Source organism: Lolium rigidum, chromosome 2, assembly GCF_022539505.1.
Source record: "Lolium rigidum isolate FL_2022 chromosome 2, APGP_CSIRO_Lrig_0.1, whole genome shotgun sequence".
NCBI classification, from domain to species: Eukaryota; Viridiplantae; Streptophyta; class Magnoliopsida; order Poales; family Poaceae; genus Lolium; species Lolium rigidum.
The window spans coordinates 41,998,346-42,015,879 of NC_061509.1; the positions used below are offsets into that span (position 1 = coordinate 41,998,346).

The 17,534-nt window shown below is 46.8% G+C and overlaps 3 protein-coding genes across 3 annotated transcripts; all 3 read left to right on the forward strand.

The window, feature by feature from the left end:
• Window positions 1-3,364: 3,364 nt before the first annotated feature.
• Window positions 3,365-7,108, forward strand: LOC124689603 (MEIOTIC F-BOX protein MOF-like). The gene is made up of 6 exons (XM_047223107.1): window positions 3,365-3,376; window positions 3,760-3,842; window positions 3,943-4,867; window positions 5,044-5,205; window positions 5,293-5,446; window positions 7,038-7,108. The coding sequence occupies exons 1-6, from the start codon at window positions 3,365-3,367 to the stop codon at window positions 7,052-7,054; spliced, it is 1,353 nt and encodes a 450-aa protein (XP_047079063.1). The 3' UTR covers window positions 7,055-7,108.
• Window positions 7,109-7,362: 254 nt separating this feature from the next.
• Window positions 7,363-11,526, forward strand: LOC124689604 (F-box/LRR-repeat protein 25-like). Its single transcript, XM_047223108.1, has 5 exons — window positions 7,363-7,397; window positions 8,740-9,664; window positions 9,821-9,982; window positions 10,070-10,223; window positions 11,421-11,526. Exons 1-5 carry the CDS (start codon window positions 7,363-7,365, stop codon window positions 11,435-11,437), a joined length of 1,293 nt encoding a protein of 430 aa, XP_047079064.1. The 3' UTR covers window positions 11,438-11,526.
• Window positions 11,527-15,655: 4,129 nt separating this feature from the next.
• Window positions 15,656-17,272, forward strand: LOC124689605 (putative FBD-associated F-box protein At5g38570). The gene is made up of 4 exons (XM_047223109.1): window positions 15,656-16,522; window positions 16,674-16,835; window positions 16,928-17,081; window positions 17,176-17,272. The coding sequence occupies exons 1-4, from the start codon at window positions 15,656-15,658 to the stop codon at window positions 17,187-17,189; spliced, it is 1,197 nt and encodes a 398-aa protein (XP_047079065.1). The 3' UTR covers window positions 17,190-17,272.
• The last annotated feature ends 262 nt before the right edge of the window (window positions 17,273-17,534 follow it).

The following is a 17,534-nucleotide window of genomic DNA, read 5'->3' on the forward strand; positions in this document are numbered from 1 at the left end:
TATGCTTCCGGTCTTTTTGGCTGGTGCATCTTAATTCCACTCAGAAAAACGGTGTAGAATCCGTGATTTAGCTTTACCGTATCATGTAGCAATTTATATTACACCTCTGGTTCGTCTGAACTGTTTCAGCTCTATTACTTGGTAGCACTCTCAGCGTATCCTGTAATTTCTACTGCACTTGTGGTTCTTGCTGAATTTATTCAGCTCCTGGACTGGTTAGACAATATTTGCTTTGTGTTTATTTTGCCTCATGTGGCTAGATTTGGACTGGATACATCGATCTGCTGCTTGTTCGATGCTTTGCCAACTCAGACAAAACTGAAAACGAGCTACAGTTCTGGACGTATGTTACCGGCAGCAGAAAGCCCGACACACTGTACTCCTGCATGGAGCCAGTGCTTGTGTGGATTATGTTATCAATCAGAAAGTTTAAATCCTCTTATTCCGCAAAAATAACCATTCTTTGCCGCTGAAGAATGGCCGTGGCAAGTTTTTTTTTTCTTCTAATCACCGTCGCCGCGGGTCCGTTTGATCTCGACATCTTTTACTCCGTAGAACACATCATTTGGGGCTCCAAAACAAATAAGGAAGTGACCCATGGACTCATGGACCAATCTCCCTAATGAGTCCCTAAGGTAGATATGTGTGTCATTGAAGATGATGTCTCGATGTTGAAGATCGTATCGTACGGAATAAAACTCTCACTGCCCTATTTCAGTTTTGGTAATGGTTGCGCGGCTATCACCAAGGAGCATGTGTTTTTTTGTTTTTTGTTTTTGTTTTTGTAGATCTTCGGCTCTCGATCAGGTGAATTGTTGTTCGATGCTTCGACCTATCAAGCATGTACAGCTTGATTTGCAAGGGTGAGTTCGCAATTTTAGATACTCACCCTATTGATTTTTGTAGACTTCTTTTACCAATGTCACGGTAGAATCTAGAGACATGGAAACTCGAAAATGAACTAGGATGACCATCTCGAGAAGACATTAGAGCATCTCCACCGGGGAGCCCTAAATCGTTGCCGACAACAATTTGGGGATCGAGTCTAGAGAGAGAAACTGCTCACACCGACGGTTCCTATAAAAATTCACATCATCACGAGTCCAATAAAAACGCCGGTACGCACATGCAGCAAAACTCCACGTTAGATACCAACCAACAGGTCCACACATCAGCCTCTAAATTCCCACCTACCTCTCTTTTCTCTCTCATCTCTTCCACCAACATCACGAAATTTGCCATTGCTTGAAATCCCCACCTGACGTAGCCGCCGGGAAGGCCGACGACAACGTCTCCTAGTGCCCCTCCTTGCTCTTCTCCGCCGCCGTTGACGGCAACCTCCCTGGTGGAGTGTTCGCCACCGCCGCCATTTTTTCTCTCCAGGGGAGGGTCGCCACGCGTGCACATCTTACGAGTCGCCGAGCTGCTGCAGCTGGTTGTGCAACAGCCACGTGGGTTCGCCGCCATGAACCTGGCGCCCGCTCTCCAGGGGCCTCGTCGAAAGCAACCACTGCATGCCCATGCTTTTTTTTGTTGCTAATTGCATGTCCAAGTTGAGTCGGCCATCTTGATACCACGAACTAGCAGCTAGTACTGCAAGAGAGCACTGTCACCCGGTCGAGGCCTTGACAGAGGACGTGATGGAGCCCTTGTGCAGGCCACATACGTCCAAGGCCTTGGAGTGGAGGAGGCAAGAAGCGGGAGCTCACCGCCACAGCAACTCCTCGAGGATGGACGCGGAGCGAAAATCGGTGGAGTGGCAGAGGCTGCAGCACGGGCTCGCGCATGGCGTTGTGGATGCTTCCTGATGGTGTACGCGGCTAGGCAGCCGACGGCGGCGCCGCCCTCCTCCTCGACGGTGACTATGTGTTGTGCCTCCACCGTCTCTTTTTTTTCCTATGGGGAGTTGCTTTTGGGGAGTATTGGTGTGGGAACTAATTCTTTTTTTTGGAATAGTCACCTGGGGAGGGAAAAAACCCTCCACCTGAATTTGTATTCATTTTGCCTATAAGGCTTTGCATCCTATTACAAGATGGATTCAAGTGAACCAGAATTTTACATAGGGGAACTTGAGGGAAGACAAACAAAAAAACGCACACCAACACACACACGACAAAGGAGGAGGGGGTAGGGTTAAAGGTGCACTTGAGAAGCACAACCGGGCGTGCTCGCACGACGACCATCACCAGAAAGACTGGCATAGGCATTGCATTTGAGGAGTGCCACCACGCTATCGAAGGGCATCACAATCCCGAGACTTTGTAGACATCAGCACCACCACCTGCTTGCATGACGACTATCCCAGAAGGTGGCAAACTAGGAGCATATGAGGATCAACGAGTGAAGCTGGCATAGTCGAAGGGCCTAACTCCACCGAGAGAACGATGTAGACACGAAACTCGCGCGGTTGATAGAGTGCCAGAACTGCGAGGAGTTTCTGCAACGCCATCCAAGGGCATCGCAAGACCGCGATTCCACCAGCGCCACAAACCTTGATCATGGACTCGGCCAAAGGGACAACCCCATGCACTTTGCGAGGTGAGGAGATGGCCTGCGCCGTCGAAGGGGGCCGATCAGCCGAGACCGCACCAGTAACACGAAGCTCGCGGCAAAACCGCAACCATCACCATCGGATTTAGCCGAGCTTTGCACGACCAACAAGAGCTGAAGTCGAGGGCACCAAACAAGCCCAAAAAATGCCGCCACCAGACAAGCAACACCTGGTTCACTTGCGACGCCTTCAACAAGGAAAGCGGCACCCACAGGTGCCGTTGCCGCGGAGCATTCGCTCGGGACCGCAGCAAGCAGCTGACATAGGTGCATCTCCACGACCACACCCCCAACGAGGTTGAACGGCGCCAAGCAGCATCGCCGTGGATGGCTATGGCACAGACCAGAGCAGGGATTTCTCACAGGAGACACACCTCAATGAGAAGTCGCGCTGTGGTGCGTCGGTAGAGGCGGGAAGCTCCACCGCCTACCGATCCGAGAGGACGCGGTCCACCAGGAAAGGAGCTGCAAACCACCGGCATAGTAGGGGGAGGGGGGAGGCCGTCGGCCAGACCTTGCCCCTGCGCATCGGGCAGGGACGGATCCGGGATGCAGAAAAGACCCGTGGCGGCACAGGCAGGGGCTTCAGACGTGCAGCCGGACCTGGAGCGTGGAGCTCATCTCCGGCGCGAGCTCCAGGAGGGCGGCGACGGACCGGGGCGCGATCGCCGGCCAGCGGCCGAGGTGGAGGGGCGGAGCAGGGTGGGCGGGAGGGGCGGGGAGCGGAAGCTGCAGCTTGCCAGGGGATGAGTCCTGCCGCCACCAGCCGTCAGCAGGCTTTGCCCGTCGACGCGTGCCAGCGGCGGCGAGGGGCATGGTGGGGGAGGTGTGCGGCGGCGGTGAGTCTAGGGTTCCGCCCGAGCCACCTCACAGGGAGACGACGCGGGGGGGTCTCTTTTCAAATGGGCACAAGATTCCTAATTCTGTTTTGACTGGCACTAGTAGTCAGCGACCCTAATATATAGTCGGTATGTAGGCTGCCGGCTATAATTTGGGGGTCAGCGGTGGAGATGCTTAGTGTACTTTAGTATAAACTTAATTTTGTATCGCATGATGATAGAATATACAGGGTCATACAAAATAACCCTGCCTCAAATTCATAACATGGGTAAGCTAACTTCGCTCCAACAAGGGTGGTTCGGCTTTCTCTATTCTAGTTTGTTAGTAATAGTATGAATTTGGACGTTCGCTAAATAAAAGCGCCGACAGACTTCAGAAGTTGAGAAGACAGAAGAAGTCCATCCACCGATTCTCGTCTTCCTCGCGACTGGAAGTATCGGCGGCCAGGAGAGGTGTGGCTCCGGCGCTCCGCCGCCGCAAGGCATCGATCTGTTCTTCCCATCCCATCCCATGCTCTCCACCCTCCTCGTTTAACAATTTATTGCCTCGCAGAGCCGTCGACGCCCGTCACCTGTTCGACGGAATGCCTCCTAGGAAGGAGCGCAAGAGTGCGCCGCCGGTGAGCGGCGTCGACCGCATCGGTGCCCTCCCCGACAGTATCCTCCACCACTTGCTCTCCTTCCTCCCAGCGCAGGCCGCCGTGCGGACTTGCGTGCTCGCCCGGCGGTGGCACCATCTTTGGAGGTCAACCACAGGCCTGCGCATCGTCGCCCTTGACGATGATTACTATGCTGATGTCGAAGAACTCCGGAAGTTCGTGGACCATCTTCTGATCCTGCGTGAGCGCACCGACCTAGACTCTGTTGAGATCGAATTCTATGGATTCTGTGAAGAAGACCAGCCCTATGTGAAAACGTGGCTCCGCTACGCTTTGATGTGCAAAGTTCGCACGCTCACCCTTAGTGTTGGTGGCTCTAAATATTTCTTCCTGGAAGACCTGCCTCTCGTCTCTCGGCATCTGGGAACATTAGACCTTGATGGCGTAGGCCTAAAAGCCGCCTTTCTTGATTTTGCTAACTGTCCAGTGTTAGAGAATCTGAAGATGACTTCTTGTCACATCTGTGCTGGCAATATATCGTCTCGTTCCATGAAGCATTTGAGCATCACTAGCTGCAGCTCCGAATTGGATTGCCGCGTCCGTGTTTCTACTCCGGGCCTTATATCTCTGAAGCTAGTTGAATTTTCGGGTAGAACACCTTTACTTGAGAACATGGCATTGCTAGAGACTGCATATGTAGATCTTGGCCAAAATTACAAAGATGTCTGTCTGAATTATCAGTCTGGTGTTTCCTGTGGAGCTAATAATAATGCATGTGAGAATTGTGTTGCTATTAAAGACAATTGCAGCAGCGATTGTGTAGTTCTGGGTGGTATCTCAAGTGCTAAACACCTCCAGTTGCTATCTAAAAGTGGAAACGTATGGCACTTGTCTTAAAATCCCTTATGTTATTCCCTTTTGTGTTTCACTATCTGCAATAAACATATTACATATGCATCGCCACCACTTTGGGGGTGTCTTAGACTCTTATATCACCATCTAGCATTGTCAGTATTTGTTGCTTGATTTTCTTACTTTTTCTATTTTCTTTCCAGTTCATCTTCGCAAGAGATTTAAAACACTGCCCTACATTTACCAAGTTAAAGACTTTGTTGCTCAATGGGTACTGGTGCAAGGGTCGTGATTTGGATCCACTAGCTTGCATTCTGAAAAATTCACCAGTTCTAGAGAAGCTCACTCTTCAACTTTTTTCCACGGTATAAATCTTCTAATTGGACTGTTGCTGCAATGTTAAAGTTATTATCTATTGTCCATCTTGGTTAAATTATATTTTCTTACCGTAGGGATCAAATCATAAAGTGGTAATGAAAGGAAGCTATAGTTCAATGGAGAGACCAGCTGCAATATCCGAGCACCTTAACATTGTTGAAGTCAAGTGTAATGTGGTCGACGAGAAAATTCTTAAAGTTTTGAAGTTCCTGACTTCATTCAACATACGTAAGCTGACTAATAACACTTTTCTTGCTCTTTATATTCTGAAATTACTTTTCAAATGTGGGGAATAAACTACAAAAGCCAGCAGTGAAGAAGAAACTTCTGAATAATGTAGCAAGGACAGTTTGTAGGGATACCAAATTACTCTAGTCATGAAAATATTGACCTTGTCTGGTGACATGCAAAAAAATAAACAATATAATCTATTTATTAGTTCTGAATAAATGTCTGAATTGTTTAGTTTAGAGTGTGCATCAACTCAAATATCTAGAATAATACGATATTTGTACTCATCATGTTGTTGAACAGTTTGTGCTAACCAATGATAGTTTTTATAGGCTCAACAGATCTGAGCAGCTCCTTGCCATGGGCTAAATTATTCAGTACTTGGTTTGCTTGTGACTACAACACTAAAAAGTTTGCCATGTTTATGGACTTGCTTGGGAAGTCTCAACAATTTACATAACACATAACATGTCACGTAGTGTATGTTTTGATTGCTTGTTTTACATTTCATTTTCCATTAAGTTACTTATGAGTTATGACACCTTCTGCAATCTCTTATGGGAACTGTTTAGTTAGATTTTTTTTGTTAGATTATCAGCCAGAAATGGCCGTATCACATAAAATTAAGGCGTATTTTATTTTGTTAACACAAGTCTTTGACCGACAATTGCTGTCACTTGATTAGTTTTTATTAGCACCCTTTTATGGTACTGATTTTGTATCACATAAATCACATGTTAAAAGAGTATAAACAAAGTTTCGCCCAAATTCATGTTAATATAAGTTGCATTGGTAAAGTGAATCTCCATTTTACTTTTACCGAACTCTGTTGCAATATCTTTATTTTCATTGTCAAGTAACTGAGATTTTTTGGTCAATGCTGATACACGAGGCTCCATGGTTTTAAAGGCGCCAAGGCGTCCCAAGGCGATGGGGGGGCGCCTCAACGCCTAGGCGCTCAAGGCGCATTGCAAGGCGACGCCTTTGAGGCTGCCTTGCTGGAAGCAAAGCATCAGCTAGGTAGGATGAGCAGAGGCAAGCAGAGGCAAAGCAGGCAAGAAGAAGTGCATCACATACACACACCAGACACCACCAAGGCACCAAGAGAAGCTGTCATGGAAGCTGTACATTGTTTCCCCTCTGGGAGAGAGATGCACCAGTGGGAGGAGTCGCCAGAAGCTTGGCCGGAGCTGGGGAGGCCGGAAGATGAAGGAGCAGCAGCAGATCTGGCCAGAGTTGGGGAGGTCGTGTGAGAGGAGCCCCCTCTCTCTCTTCCCTCTCTTTCCCCTATAGATGGCCCTCAATTTCCCTCCCAGCCCGCCATTTCTGTTTTCCCCTCCTGCCAGCCCAAAGTTTCCCGCGCACAGAACAGAGGCGTCCAGATTCTTGCAAGGCGGCGATTTCGCGCCTAGGCGACGCCTTTGGACGCCTCAGAGACGCCTTTGGACGCCTTGGGCAGAAAACAAAGGCGACGCCGACGCCTTGCCCTCCTGGAACGCCCGGACGCTTAAGCGTCGCCTAAGCGACGCCTAGGCGACGCCTTTAAAACCATGCGAGGCTCTTACATTGTCTTTTCTTTTGTGTACAGGATTCGGTTTCCTGTAAGGGCGAGAAGGTATGGGCTTTCGGTCAATCTGCCATCCCCTGGCTATTGCGAGGCTTAAGCAAATATTCTGCGATGATGTTTCCATCATATTTTGCTTGTGAAGAAAATCTTATGCTGATTCTACGTAGAGGAATGGTGTAGAATCCCGTGATGTATAACTTATGAACTGAACAATCTAGACCATCTAGCTGGACTTTTACCCTATCATGTTCGTACTTATTTCTGTTACACCTTTGGTTCATCTGAATTGTTTCAGCTCTACCACTGGTTAGCACTCTTGCCGTATCCTGTAATTTCTGTTGCACTTATGGTTCATGCTGAATTTATTCAGCTCTTGGACTGGTTAGTACTACAATATTTGCTATGTGTCTATTTGTTTCATGTTCCAAGATTTGGATGTTTGGAAAAGTGAGAGGTGTTGATTCCATTTGGGCTGGATATCATCGATCTGCTCCTTGTTCGATGTTTCGCCTACGCAGAGTAAACTGAAAAGGAGCTGCAGTTGTGAACGTATGCTACCAGCAACGGAAAGGGCGATACCCTGTAGTTTCTACTTGGAGGGATAATATCAGGACTTGTCTAGAACCTCTTGTTTCACATACAAGTGCCAATCTTTCCAAGATTCTCAATATTTAGCCAAATTGCAGTGATTTAATTATTTACCTGCTTTCAACCATACATATAAGAAAAAACAATTCGATGGAGTTTACAGTACCAGTTTTGCTATTTCTGAATCAGTGTTGAGAACTGGTCAATCCAACTTCAGGGTTCATGTAGGCATTGAAGTGAAGAGAAGATCTTTATCTTAATTCCATAAGCAATTGTTGAAAAATAATTGTAAGCTGACATGTAGTCATTCTGCTATAGTAAGTACTCTCTCTGTCCCAAAATGTAAGGTGTCTAAGGATTAGTTAAAAGTTAAATTTTATTAACTTTGATCAAATATTGAGGAAAAAAAATTACATCTACAATATCAAATGTACACGTTAAGAAAATATATTTTATGATGAACCTATTGATATTGATTCAGTATTGTAAATGTTCATATTTTTGTATATGAACTTGGTCAAACTTAAAAGTGTTGACTTTTGACTAATCTTTAGGCCTTACATTTTGGGATGGAGGGAGTACATGGTAAAATATTGATATAAATGTCTGGTAAAATGTTGATCGACATTTGGCACTCTGTTTTCTTATCATTCCGGCACTACTCAGATTTCTTTGTCAATGCAAATACGCCAGACTCTTAATTTCTAAGTAAGAGTGTAAGACTTCAGTTGTTGGTGGATTTATATTCAGAAATGCAAGGCTTAAGCGCAAACGTTGCGACAATGTTTTCATCTTATTTTGCATGTACATTTTATGCTGATTTTTAGCAGCAGATAATGTTTAGTCATTCATCTTCCTGTCGGGTACACACCACACCGACCAACCAAGCAGACAAGCAGCATTGAGGCCACTCTGTACTACCCTCCTCCTTTTCACGGTCGACCGCCAACACATTTCGAAAACGAAAGCGGCAGTCCGTCCACAGTCTCTGTGCGACAACCGGCGGCGGCGGCGACGACTCGGATTTGCCGGCGGCCACGGGCCACGTGAGGTGAGGCATCGACGCCGCAAGACATGCATCTATCCGTCCCATCCCATTCTCCCCACCCTCGTTTAACCTTTTCTTGCCTCGCAGCGCCGGCGACGCCCGCCACCTGTTCGACGGAATGTCTCCACGGAAGAAGCGCAATAGTGCGCCGCCGGTGAGCGTCACCAACCGCATTGGCGCCCTCCCCGACAGTATCCTCCATCACGTGCTCTCCTTCCTCCCTGCGCAGGCCGCCGTTCGGACGTGCGTGCTTGCCCGGCGCTGGCGCCATCTCTGGAGATATACCACCGGCCTGCGCATCGTAGGCCTGAAGGAGGGGAAGTACTCCGAAGTCAAAGACCTCCGTAAGTTCGTGGAACATCTGCTGATCCTGCGTGAGCGCACCGACCTAGACACTGTCCAGATCAAATTCAGCAAATTCTGTGAAGAAGATCAGCCCCGTGTGAACTTGTGGGTTCGTTTTGCTGTGATGTGCAAAGTTCGGGCGCTCACCCTTCAAATCGGTAATGGACATCTCTACCTAGACGACCTGCCACTTGTCTCTCGGCATCTGAGAACTTTAGACCTTCATGGTGTAACCCTACAAAAGACCTTTCTTGATTTTGCTAGTTGTCCAGGATTGGAGGATCTGAGGATGAGTAATTGCATCATCAATGCTTGTAGGATATCGTCTTGTTCCCTAAAGCATTTGAGCATCTGGTTCTGCATCTATTACTTGGAGTGCCGGATCCATATTTCTACTCCGTGCCTTGTCTCTCTGAAAATCGTTCATTATTCTGGTAGAACACCATTTCTTGAAAACATGGCGTTGCTAGAGAGTGCACATGTGTATCTTCACAATTGCTGCGAGGATGCCTGTTTGAAGTATGATGACTCTGGTGTCCTCTGTGGAGCTAATAATAATGCATGTCAGAATTGTGTTCCTATTGAAGACGATTGCAGCAGAGAGTGTGTACTTCTGGGTGGTATCTCAAGTGCGAAACACCTGAAGTTGCTTCCTGAGAATGGAACGGTATGGCACCCATCTTAAAATCCTTTATGCTATGCCCTTTTTGTGATTCAATATCTACATTGTTGCTGGGCATCAGCGAAAAAACAGATTACATATGCACCATCCACATTCTCTAGTGGCTAGTTGATTTGCTTACTTTTTGTATTTTCTTTCCAGTTCATTTTTGCAAGAGATTTAAAACACTGCCCTACATTTACCAAGTTAAAGACTTTGTTGCTCAACGAGTACTGGTGCGAGGGTCCTGATTTGGATCCGCTAGCTTGCATTCTGAAAAATTCACCAGTTCTAGAGAAGCTCACTCTTCAACTCTTTTCCAAGGTATAAATCTTTTAATTGGATAGTTGCTGTAATGTTAAAGTTATCATCTATTGTGTATCTTGGTAAAATGTCCTTTTCTTACCATAGGGACCAACTCATAAAGTGGAAATGAAAGGAAGCTACAATTCAGTTGAGGGACCAGCTGCAATATCCCAGCACCTTAACATGGTTGAAGTCAAGTGTAATGCGGTCGACGAAAAAGTTCTTAAAGTTTTGAAGTTCCTGACTGCATTTAACATACGTAAGCTAACTAATAACACTTTCCTTGCTCTTTATATTCTGAAATTAGCTTTCACATGTGGGGAATAAACTACAAAAGCAAGTAGTTAATAAGAAACTTTTGAATTATGTAGCAAGGACAGTTTATACCGATATCGAATTACTTTGGTCATTAAAAATCTTCACCACTTCTGGTGAGACGCAAAAATAAAAACAGTTCATTAGTTCCTAATAAATGTCTGAATCGTCTAGTTCATAGTCTGCAGTAATACGGCATTTTTACTTATTATGTTATCGATCAGTTGGTGCTAACCAATAATAGTTTATATAGGCTCAGTAGATCTGAGCAGCTCTTTGCTCTGGGTTAATTATTCGGTACATGGTTTGCTTGTGATTACAGCACTAAATAGTTCGCCATTTTTGTGGTCTTTCCTGGGAAGTCTTAACAGGTTGCATAACACATAACATGTCTAGTAGTGTATGTCGTGACTGCGTTTCACATTTCGTTTGCGTTTAAGTTAGGTATGACACTTTCTGCAATCTCTTTTGGTAGCTACTACCTCCGTCCCAAGGAATAAGGCGCACGCGTATTCCAAGACGAACTTTGACCATAAAAATTGAGCAACACAATCTTGATCATATTATATGTAATTAGTATCGTTGGATTCGTATTGAAAAACACTTTCTAATGATGCTAATTTCATACAAATAATTATTATATATTTGAAGTATTTCTTGGTCAAACAAAAAGCACGTAAAACGAGGGCGCCTTATTCCTTGAACCGGAGGTAGTATTTAGCTAGATGTTTTTTTGTCAGATTATCAGACAGAAATGGCCGTATCAATTACTCCCCACTTTATTTCGTGAAGAGAAGTCTTTGACCAACAATTGCTTAAGGTTATATGACATGAAATTTGTGTAACTTGATTAGTTTTCAGAAGTACTTGGTTATGATACTGATTTTGTATCACACAAACCACATATTAAAAGAGTAGTTGTTGGTCAGAAACAAAATACGCCTTAATCAACGGAGCACAGGGATTATAAAAAAGTATATGCCCAAATTCATGTTCATATAAGTTTCATTTGGCGAAGTGTATCTTCTTCGTACTTACCGAACTCTATTCCAGTATCTTTATTTTGATTGTCAAGTAACCGAGATATGTTTGCCAATGCAGATACACCAGACTCTTACATTGTCCTTTCATTTGTGTATAGGATTTGGTTTCATGTAAGGGCGAGAAGATCTGGGCTGCCGGAGGATCTGCAATCCCTGGGCTAGAAATGCGAGGCTCCAGCATACATGCTGCGACTATGTTTCCACCATTTTTTGCTAGTTCCACTTAGAAAAACGGTGTAGAACCCGTGACTTAGCTTTACCGCATCATGTACCAATTTCTATTACAACTTTGGTTCATCTGAATTGTTTCAACTCTACTACTGGTTAGCACTCTCTTAGCGTATCCTGTAATTTCTTGTGGTTCTTGCTGAATTTTATTCAGCTGCTGGACTGGTCAGTACAATATTTGTTTTGCGTTTATTTTGCCTCCTCTGCCTAGATTTGGATGTTAGGAAAAGTGAAACAAAAGGTGGTATGTTCCATTTGGACTGGATTTCATCGTTGTGCCGCTTGTTCGATGTTTCGCCAACCTAGAGAAAACAGAAGTTGGACTCGCTACAGTAGATACCCCACCCCCGAAAGAAAATACCCCTGTGGAGCCTTGCTCTTTTTGAGCCTCTCTCTCTCCTAGTTCCTCTCGCCGGCCTCTCTCCCCCCTCGCCGTCGGCGGCCATAGTGGCTGACCGTGGGTGGGAGAGGGGTCTGGCTCCTTCTAGTCTTAGATCTTCTAGTTTTTAGGTCTTCTCCGGCGAATAAAGAGGCGGCTAGATCCAGATCTGGCGGTGGTGTTTCTCATGTTCTTCTTTCTCTGAAACTTGGACGTGAGTAGGGCAACGGTGGCTCTTATGCTAGCACCTCGGTGTCGCATCCATGGCAAGATCCTGCCTCGGCTGGTCCTGCTCCTTCCATCCCCACCCCTTCTTGCTGCAATAATTTGCCTGTGTGGTGCTATACTGCTATTTGGAAGCTCTTGATGTTCTTGGCACGCCGTCGAGCTGCCTCACTGCCTGGAGAGCTCTTCAACGGGGGACTTATGCGGGTTGCGCCACCTCTCCCCCATATTCTATGGCCGAAGGGCGGCCCTCGACCAGGAGTACTACCTCCTCTGGAGGCCCTCTTCTACCTAGCGGTGGAGCTCGCCGTTGCTGCGCCCCCAAGTGGCCCGTCCTCGGTGGTGTTGTCACGGCCAGTGCTGGTAGTTCTTCGTCGGAATGGAGAGCGCCCTGAGCTACTTCCTCTCTGACCTCGGGGTCCTACGCCTCGAGGTCACCGGCGACCGGTGGAGAAGGAGACCAAGCACTTGATTGCTTTTTCATATTTCTTGCTAGGGTCCTTTCTGTAGAGTTCAATGCATTTTCTTCAAATTATAGATTTTCTAGGGCTAGAGATGCAAAAGGGCATTGTTGTAATTTATGTACCCACCGCTGTTAATGGATGCTTCCAGGCCTTTTGAGGCTGAACTTGTTCAAGAAAAAAAAACTGAAGACGAGCTGCAGTTCTGAACGCATGTTACCGGCAGCTGAAAGAGTGATACACCTGTGCTACTGCATTGAGCAACTAATAAAGTAGTCAATCAACATCGGCAAGCGTACCAACACCACTGTGTGATGTAAAACAACCAAATAGCCTGATCGATGTCGTTGGAGAGTGGAGAGTACGAATCACCGTTATCGAGGACGTAGCAATCGGGACAGATATTGCGAGGATGATCCTCCCGACAACCATGAGAAAAGATCCAAAATCGATCCAGCGAAGTAAGATTTAAGATCCATACATATAGAATTGTAATCCTCCAACACTACCATTGACGCCACGAATGAGATCTTGTCGTCGCACGAAGGCATGAAGAACACTTATTATAGACGATGTCATCTCCATCGTTGCGAAGACCAACAAAAAGATGGCTACCAAACCGTAACCTAATTTGTATAAAATCCTACTTTATTAAAAACTCTATGATTGGCTTCCCCACCCCTCCCGACACTGGCGAGGCTGACCGGAGGTGGGGGAACCGATCTATGTTAGAGCATCTCCACTCGTCTCCCCGACGAGGCCCCTCGAGCGACGTTTTTTCCATCCGGACGGCGAAATTCGGCCCAGTCGCGCCCCCGGTTCCTCGTTTTCGTCCGGATTTGGCCCTTCATCCATCCAGCGAGCCCACGCCATCCCCGGTCCCCCGGGGATCTATCGGGGACTCCGGACGAGTGAAAAGCGGGGAAGGGCCCGATCTGTCGGTGACTCGACACACGAACCCCACCGCCACCTCGCTCAAAATCTCCCCCACCCTTCGTATCTCTCTCTCCGCCGGCACCACCCCACCGGCTTGTTGCCCAGATTCCGCCGTCCCTCCTTCTCCACCGGCCTATATTCCGCCGTCTATCGACGAAGGGCTATCTGGCTGCTCCTCCGCCGGCCTGTTTTCCGACCTTGGCCTACTCCTCATCGCTCGCGGCTCGGGTTGCCTCGACCACGCCCGTTAGCTGTTCGTCCATTTGCCTCGCCGTCCATGGACTCGGACGAAGAGGAGGAGCAGATGTTCGTCGAGCTTATGCGAGAAGAGATGGCAGCCGCCGCCCAAGACGAGGAGCACATGATGATCCTCGGTTGCTTGTCAAGCATGTACGCCGGACTGGCAACTGGTCGACGTGGTGGGTCGGCACCAGGTCGCCGGAAGTGCAAGCCGAGACAACGAATGGAGGGCTAAAGCATGTTGTACGCCGACTACTTCGCCGACAATCCATTGCACGGTGAGAGTGTTTTCCGGCGTCGTTTCGGGATGAGCGAAAGCTATTTACGGAAATTGTGTATGTCATCCGAGACTTTGACCCCTACTTTAGATGCAAGGCGGATTGCACTTGGTTTGGTTGGTTTTCGTCATCTGCGAAGTGCACATTGGCTATGAGGATGCTTTGGCGTATGGAGCTCCCGGTGATGGTGCGAGATGACTATCTTCGGATGGCGGAGTCCACCGCCCTTGATTGTTTCTACCGGTTCTGCGGGGCCGTCATAGCAGTGTTCGGGGACTTTTACTTGAGATCACCCATTGTCGAAGACACTCGGAGGATTCTTGCAACAAATGAAGCTAGGGGTTTTCCGGGGATGCTTGGAAGCATTGATCGCATGCATTGAAAATGGAAGAAGCTGTCCGTTTGCGTGGCAGGGAATGTACAAGGGTCACAAAAACGGCTGCACTGTGATACTTGAAGCAGTGGCTACCCATGATCTCTGGATTTGGCACTCTTTCTTTGGTATGACTGGATCCAACAATGACATCAACGTCCTAAACTGCTCCCCGATCTTTTCCAGCTTGTTGAGGGTCACGCTCCCCCGGTGAATTATGTGATCAATGGTCGGCACTACAACAAAGGATACTACATTGCAGACGGTATCTATCCAAAGTGGGCAACATTTGTGAAGACTATCTCGAAACCTAGCACCCCCAAACTTTGCGAGTTTGTGAAGAAACAAGAAGCTTGCCGGTTCCTCTGGCTGAGCAACAAGCACCATATGAGAGAGAGGGACCTCTTGCACAGCCTAATCACCAGGTGCCGACATCATGGGCCGCCTTCATTGCTATGCGCCAGGAGATCCGAGACTCTACAATGCATCAACAGCTGCAAGATGATCTGGTGGAGCACATATGGACGCTCCGAGGCAACGCCAACGCCGAAGCCAACTAGTCTGTCTTTATTAATTTGTTTCAAAACTTGTGAAATTGTGTGCTTCATTTGTTTCAGCACTTGTTAAACATTGTACTGATTTTCGCCGAATTTGTTTCAGCAATTTTTTGAATCTTGTTTGCCGAACTTGTTAAATTTTATGTCGAATTTGTTTGAAATATGTCAAATGCCTCAAGTTGGGGGTGTCCTGCCTGGGGGCGGCTGGAACTTCGGCGCTCCCCAGGCCAATTTTTTCTCCAATCCGGACGAAACTTTCGCCGGATTTGGGCGTGGGAAGCGCCAACGAGTGGAGATGCTCTTAGAGACGAAGGTGGAGGCTGTGCGCTTTTGTCTATAAATATATATGGTATTAATTATCAAAGAAAAAAGTATATATATGAAATTGGGCCTTCGCTAAATAAAAGCGCCGACAAACTTGAGAAGACAGAACCCCTCAAAAGAAAAAAAGAAAATCTTGAGAAGACAGAATTCCATCCACCGATTCTCGTCTTCCTCGCGACTGGACGTATCGGCGGCCAGGAGAGGTGTGGCTCCGGCGCTCCGCCGCCGCAAGGCATCCATCTTTCTTTCGATCTCATCCCATGCTCTCCACTCTCCCCGTTTAATCATTTCTTCCTCGCAGAGCCGACGGCGCCCGTCGCCTGTTCGACGGAATGCCTCCTGTGAGCGGCGTCGACCGCATCGGCGCCCTCCCCGACAGTCTCCTGCACCATATGCTCTCCTTCCTCCCAGCGCAGGCGGCTGTGCAGACTTGTGTGCTCGCCCGGCGCTGGCGCCACCTCTGGAGGTCCACCACAGGCCTGCGCATCGTCGGCCTTGCCGAGGAGGAGAACTTAAATGTCAAAGAACTTCGGAAGTTCGTGGACCATCTGCTGATCCTTCGTGAGCGCACCAACCTAGACACTGTCGAGATCAAGTTTGCTTATTTCTGTGAAGAAGACCAGCCCTATGTCAAAACATGGGTCCGTTTCGCTGTGATGAACAAAGTTCGGGCTCTCACCCTTAGTATCGATGGCCCTGTAGATCTCCACCTAGACAACCTGCCTCTTGTCTCTCGGTATCTGAGAACATTAGACCTTACAAGTGTAACCCTACAAGAGGCATTTCTTGATTTTGCTGGCTGTCCGGCATTGGAGGATCTGAAGATGAATTACTGCAACATTGATGCTGATAGAATATCGTCCTGTTCCCTGAAGCATTTGAGCATCTTTGACTGTAAATCCAAATTGGATTGCCGGGTCCATGTTTCTGCTCCAGGCCTTATCTCTTTGAAACTAGTTGGCATAATAGGTAGAACACCTTTTCTTGGAAACATGCCGTTGCTAGATACTGCATATGTGGATCTTGACGAAGACTGTGAAGATGTCTGTCTGAATTATGTTACTGGTGTTTTCTGTGGAGCTAAAGATAATGCATGTGTGAACTGTGTTCCTATTAAAGATGGTATCAGCAGCAATTTTGTGCTTCTGGGTGGTATCTCAAGTGCTAAACACCTCAAGTTGCTATCTGAAAGTAGAAATGTATGACACCTATCTTAAAATCATTTATGTTAAGCCAATCCACAGTGTTGCTGGACATAGGCAATAAACAATTTGGACTCATCTTCGATCATCCTCTCGCTCTCTCAGTATTGGTTACTTGAATTTCTTACTTTTTATGTTTTCTTTTCAGTTCATTTTCGCAAGAGATTTGAAACACAGCTCTACATTTAGCAACTTAAAGACGTTGTTGCTCAATGAGTACTGGTGCCAGGCTCCTGATTTGGATCCACTAGCTTGTATTCTGAAAAACTCACCAGTTCTGGAGAAGCTCACTCTTCAACTTTTTTCCAAGGTATAAATCTTGTAATTGGACAATTGCTGCAATACTAAAGTTTTTTTTTTATCAATTATCCACTTTCATTAAATGTTCTTTTCTTACCATAGGGACCAAATCATGAAGTGGAAATGAAAGGACACTACTGTTCAGTGGAGGGACCATCTACAATATCGAAGCACCTAAACATATTTGAAGTCAAGTGTAATGTGGTTGATAAGAGAATTCTCAAAGTTTTGAAGTTCCTGTCTTCATTTAACATATGTAAGCTAACTATCTTCATTCTCACTCTCGAGTAACTGAGATTCCATTGTCATCGCAAATACCACTCTTACAGTGTATTTTCATCTGTGTACAGGTTTCAGTTTCTGAGTAAGCGTTAGAAGATATGGGTTGTCGTTGGATCTGCCATCCCTTGGCCATTCAGAAATGTGAGGCTTAAGCATATATGCTGTCCACAATGTTTCTATGATCTTTTGCATGTGCATATTATGCCGATCCAACTCAGAGGAATGCTGTAGAATCTATGATGTGTATAACTTGCATTTATCATATCTTGTACAAATTTCTAGTACACCTTTGGTTCATCTGAATTGTTTCAGCTCTACTTCTGGTTAGCACTCTCTTAGCGTATCCCATAATTTCTGTTGCAACTTTTGGTACTCCGTTGTGGGCGTTGAATGGCACTGCTAAGGGCATCTCCAACCGGGCGACCCA

Coding starts and splice junctions, on each gene's coding strand:
- LOC124689605 (XM_047223109.1), top strand. CDS start 15,656: ATGCCTCCTGTGAGCGGCGTCGACCGCATCGGCGCCCTCCCCGACAGT. Junction 16,523..16,673: donor TGCTATCTGAAAGTAGAAAT/GTATGACACCTA, acceptor TTTTCTTTTCAG/TTCATTTTCGCAAGAGATTT. Junction 16,836..16,927: donor CTCTTCAACTTTTTTCCAAG/GTATAAATCTTG, acceptor TTCTTACCATAG/GGACCAAATCATGAAGTGGA.
- LOC124689603 (XM_047223107.1), top strand. Junction 3,843..3,942: donor AGTATCGGCGGCCAGGAGAG/GTGTGGCTCCGG, acceptor ATTGCCTCGCAG/AGCCGTCGACGCCCGTCACC. Junction 5,206..5,292: donor CTCTTCAACTTTTTTCCACG/GTATAAATCTTC, acceptor TTCTTACCGTAG/GGATCAAATCATAAAGTGGT.
- LOC124689604 (XM_047223108.1), top strand. CDS start 7,363: ATGGTTCATGCTGAATTTATTCAGCTCTTGGACTG. Junction 9,665..9,820: donor TGCTTCCTGAGAATGGAACG/GTATGGCACCCA, acceptor TTTTCTTTCCAG/TTCATTTTTGCAAGAGATTT. Junction 9,983..10,069: donor CTCTTCAACTCTTTTCCAAG/GTATAAATCTTT, acceptor TTCTTACCATAG/GGACCAACTCATAAAGTGGA.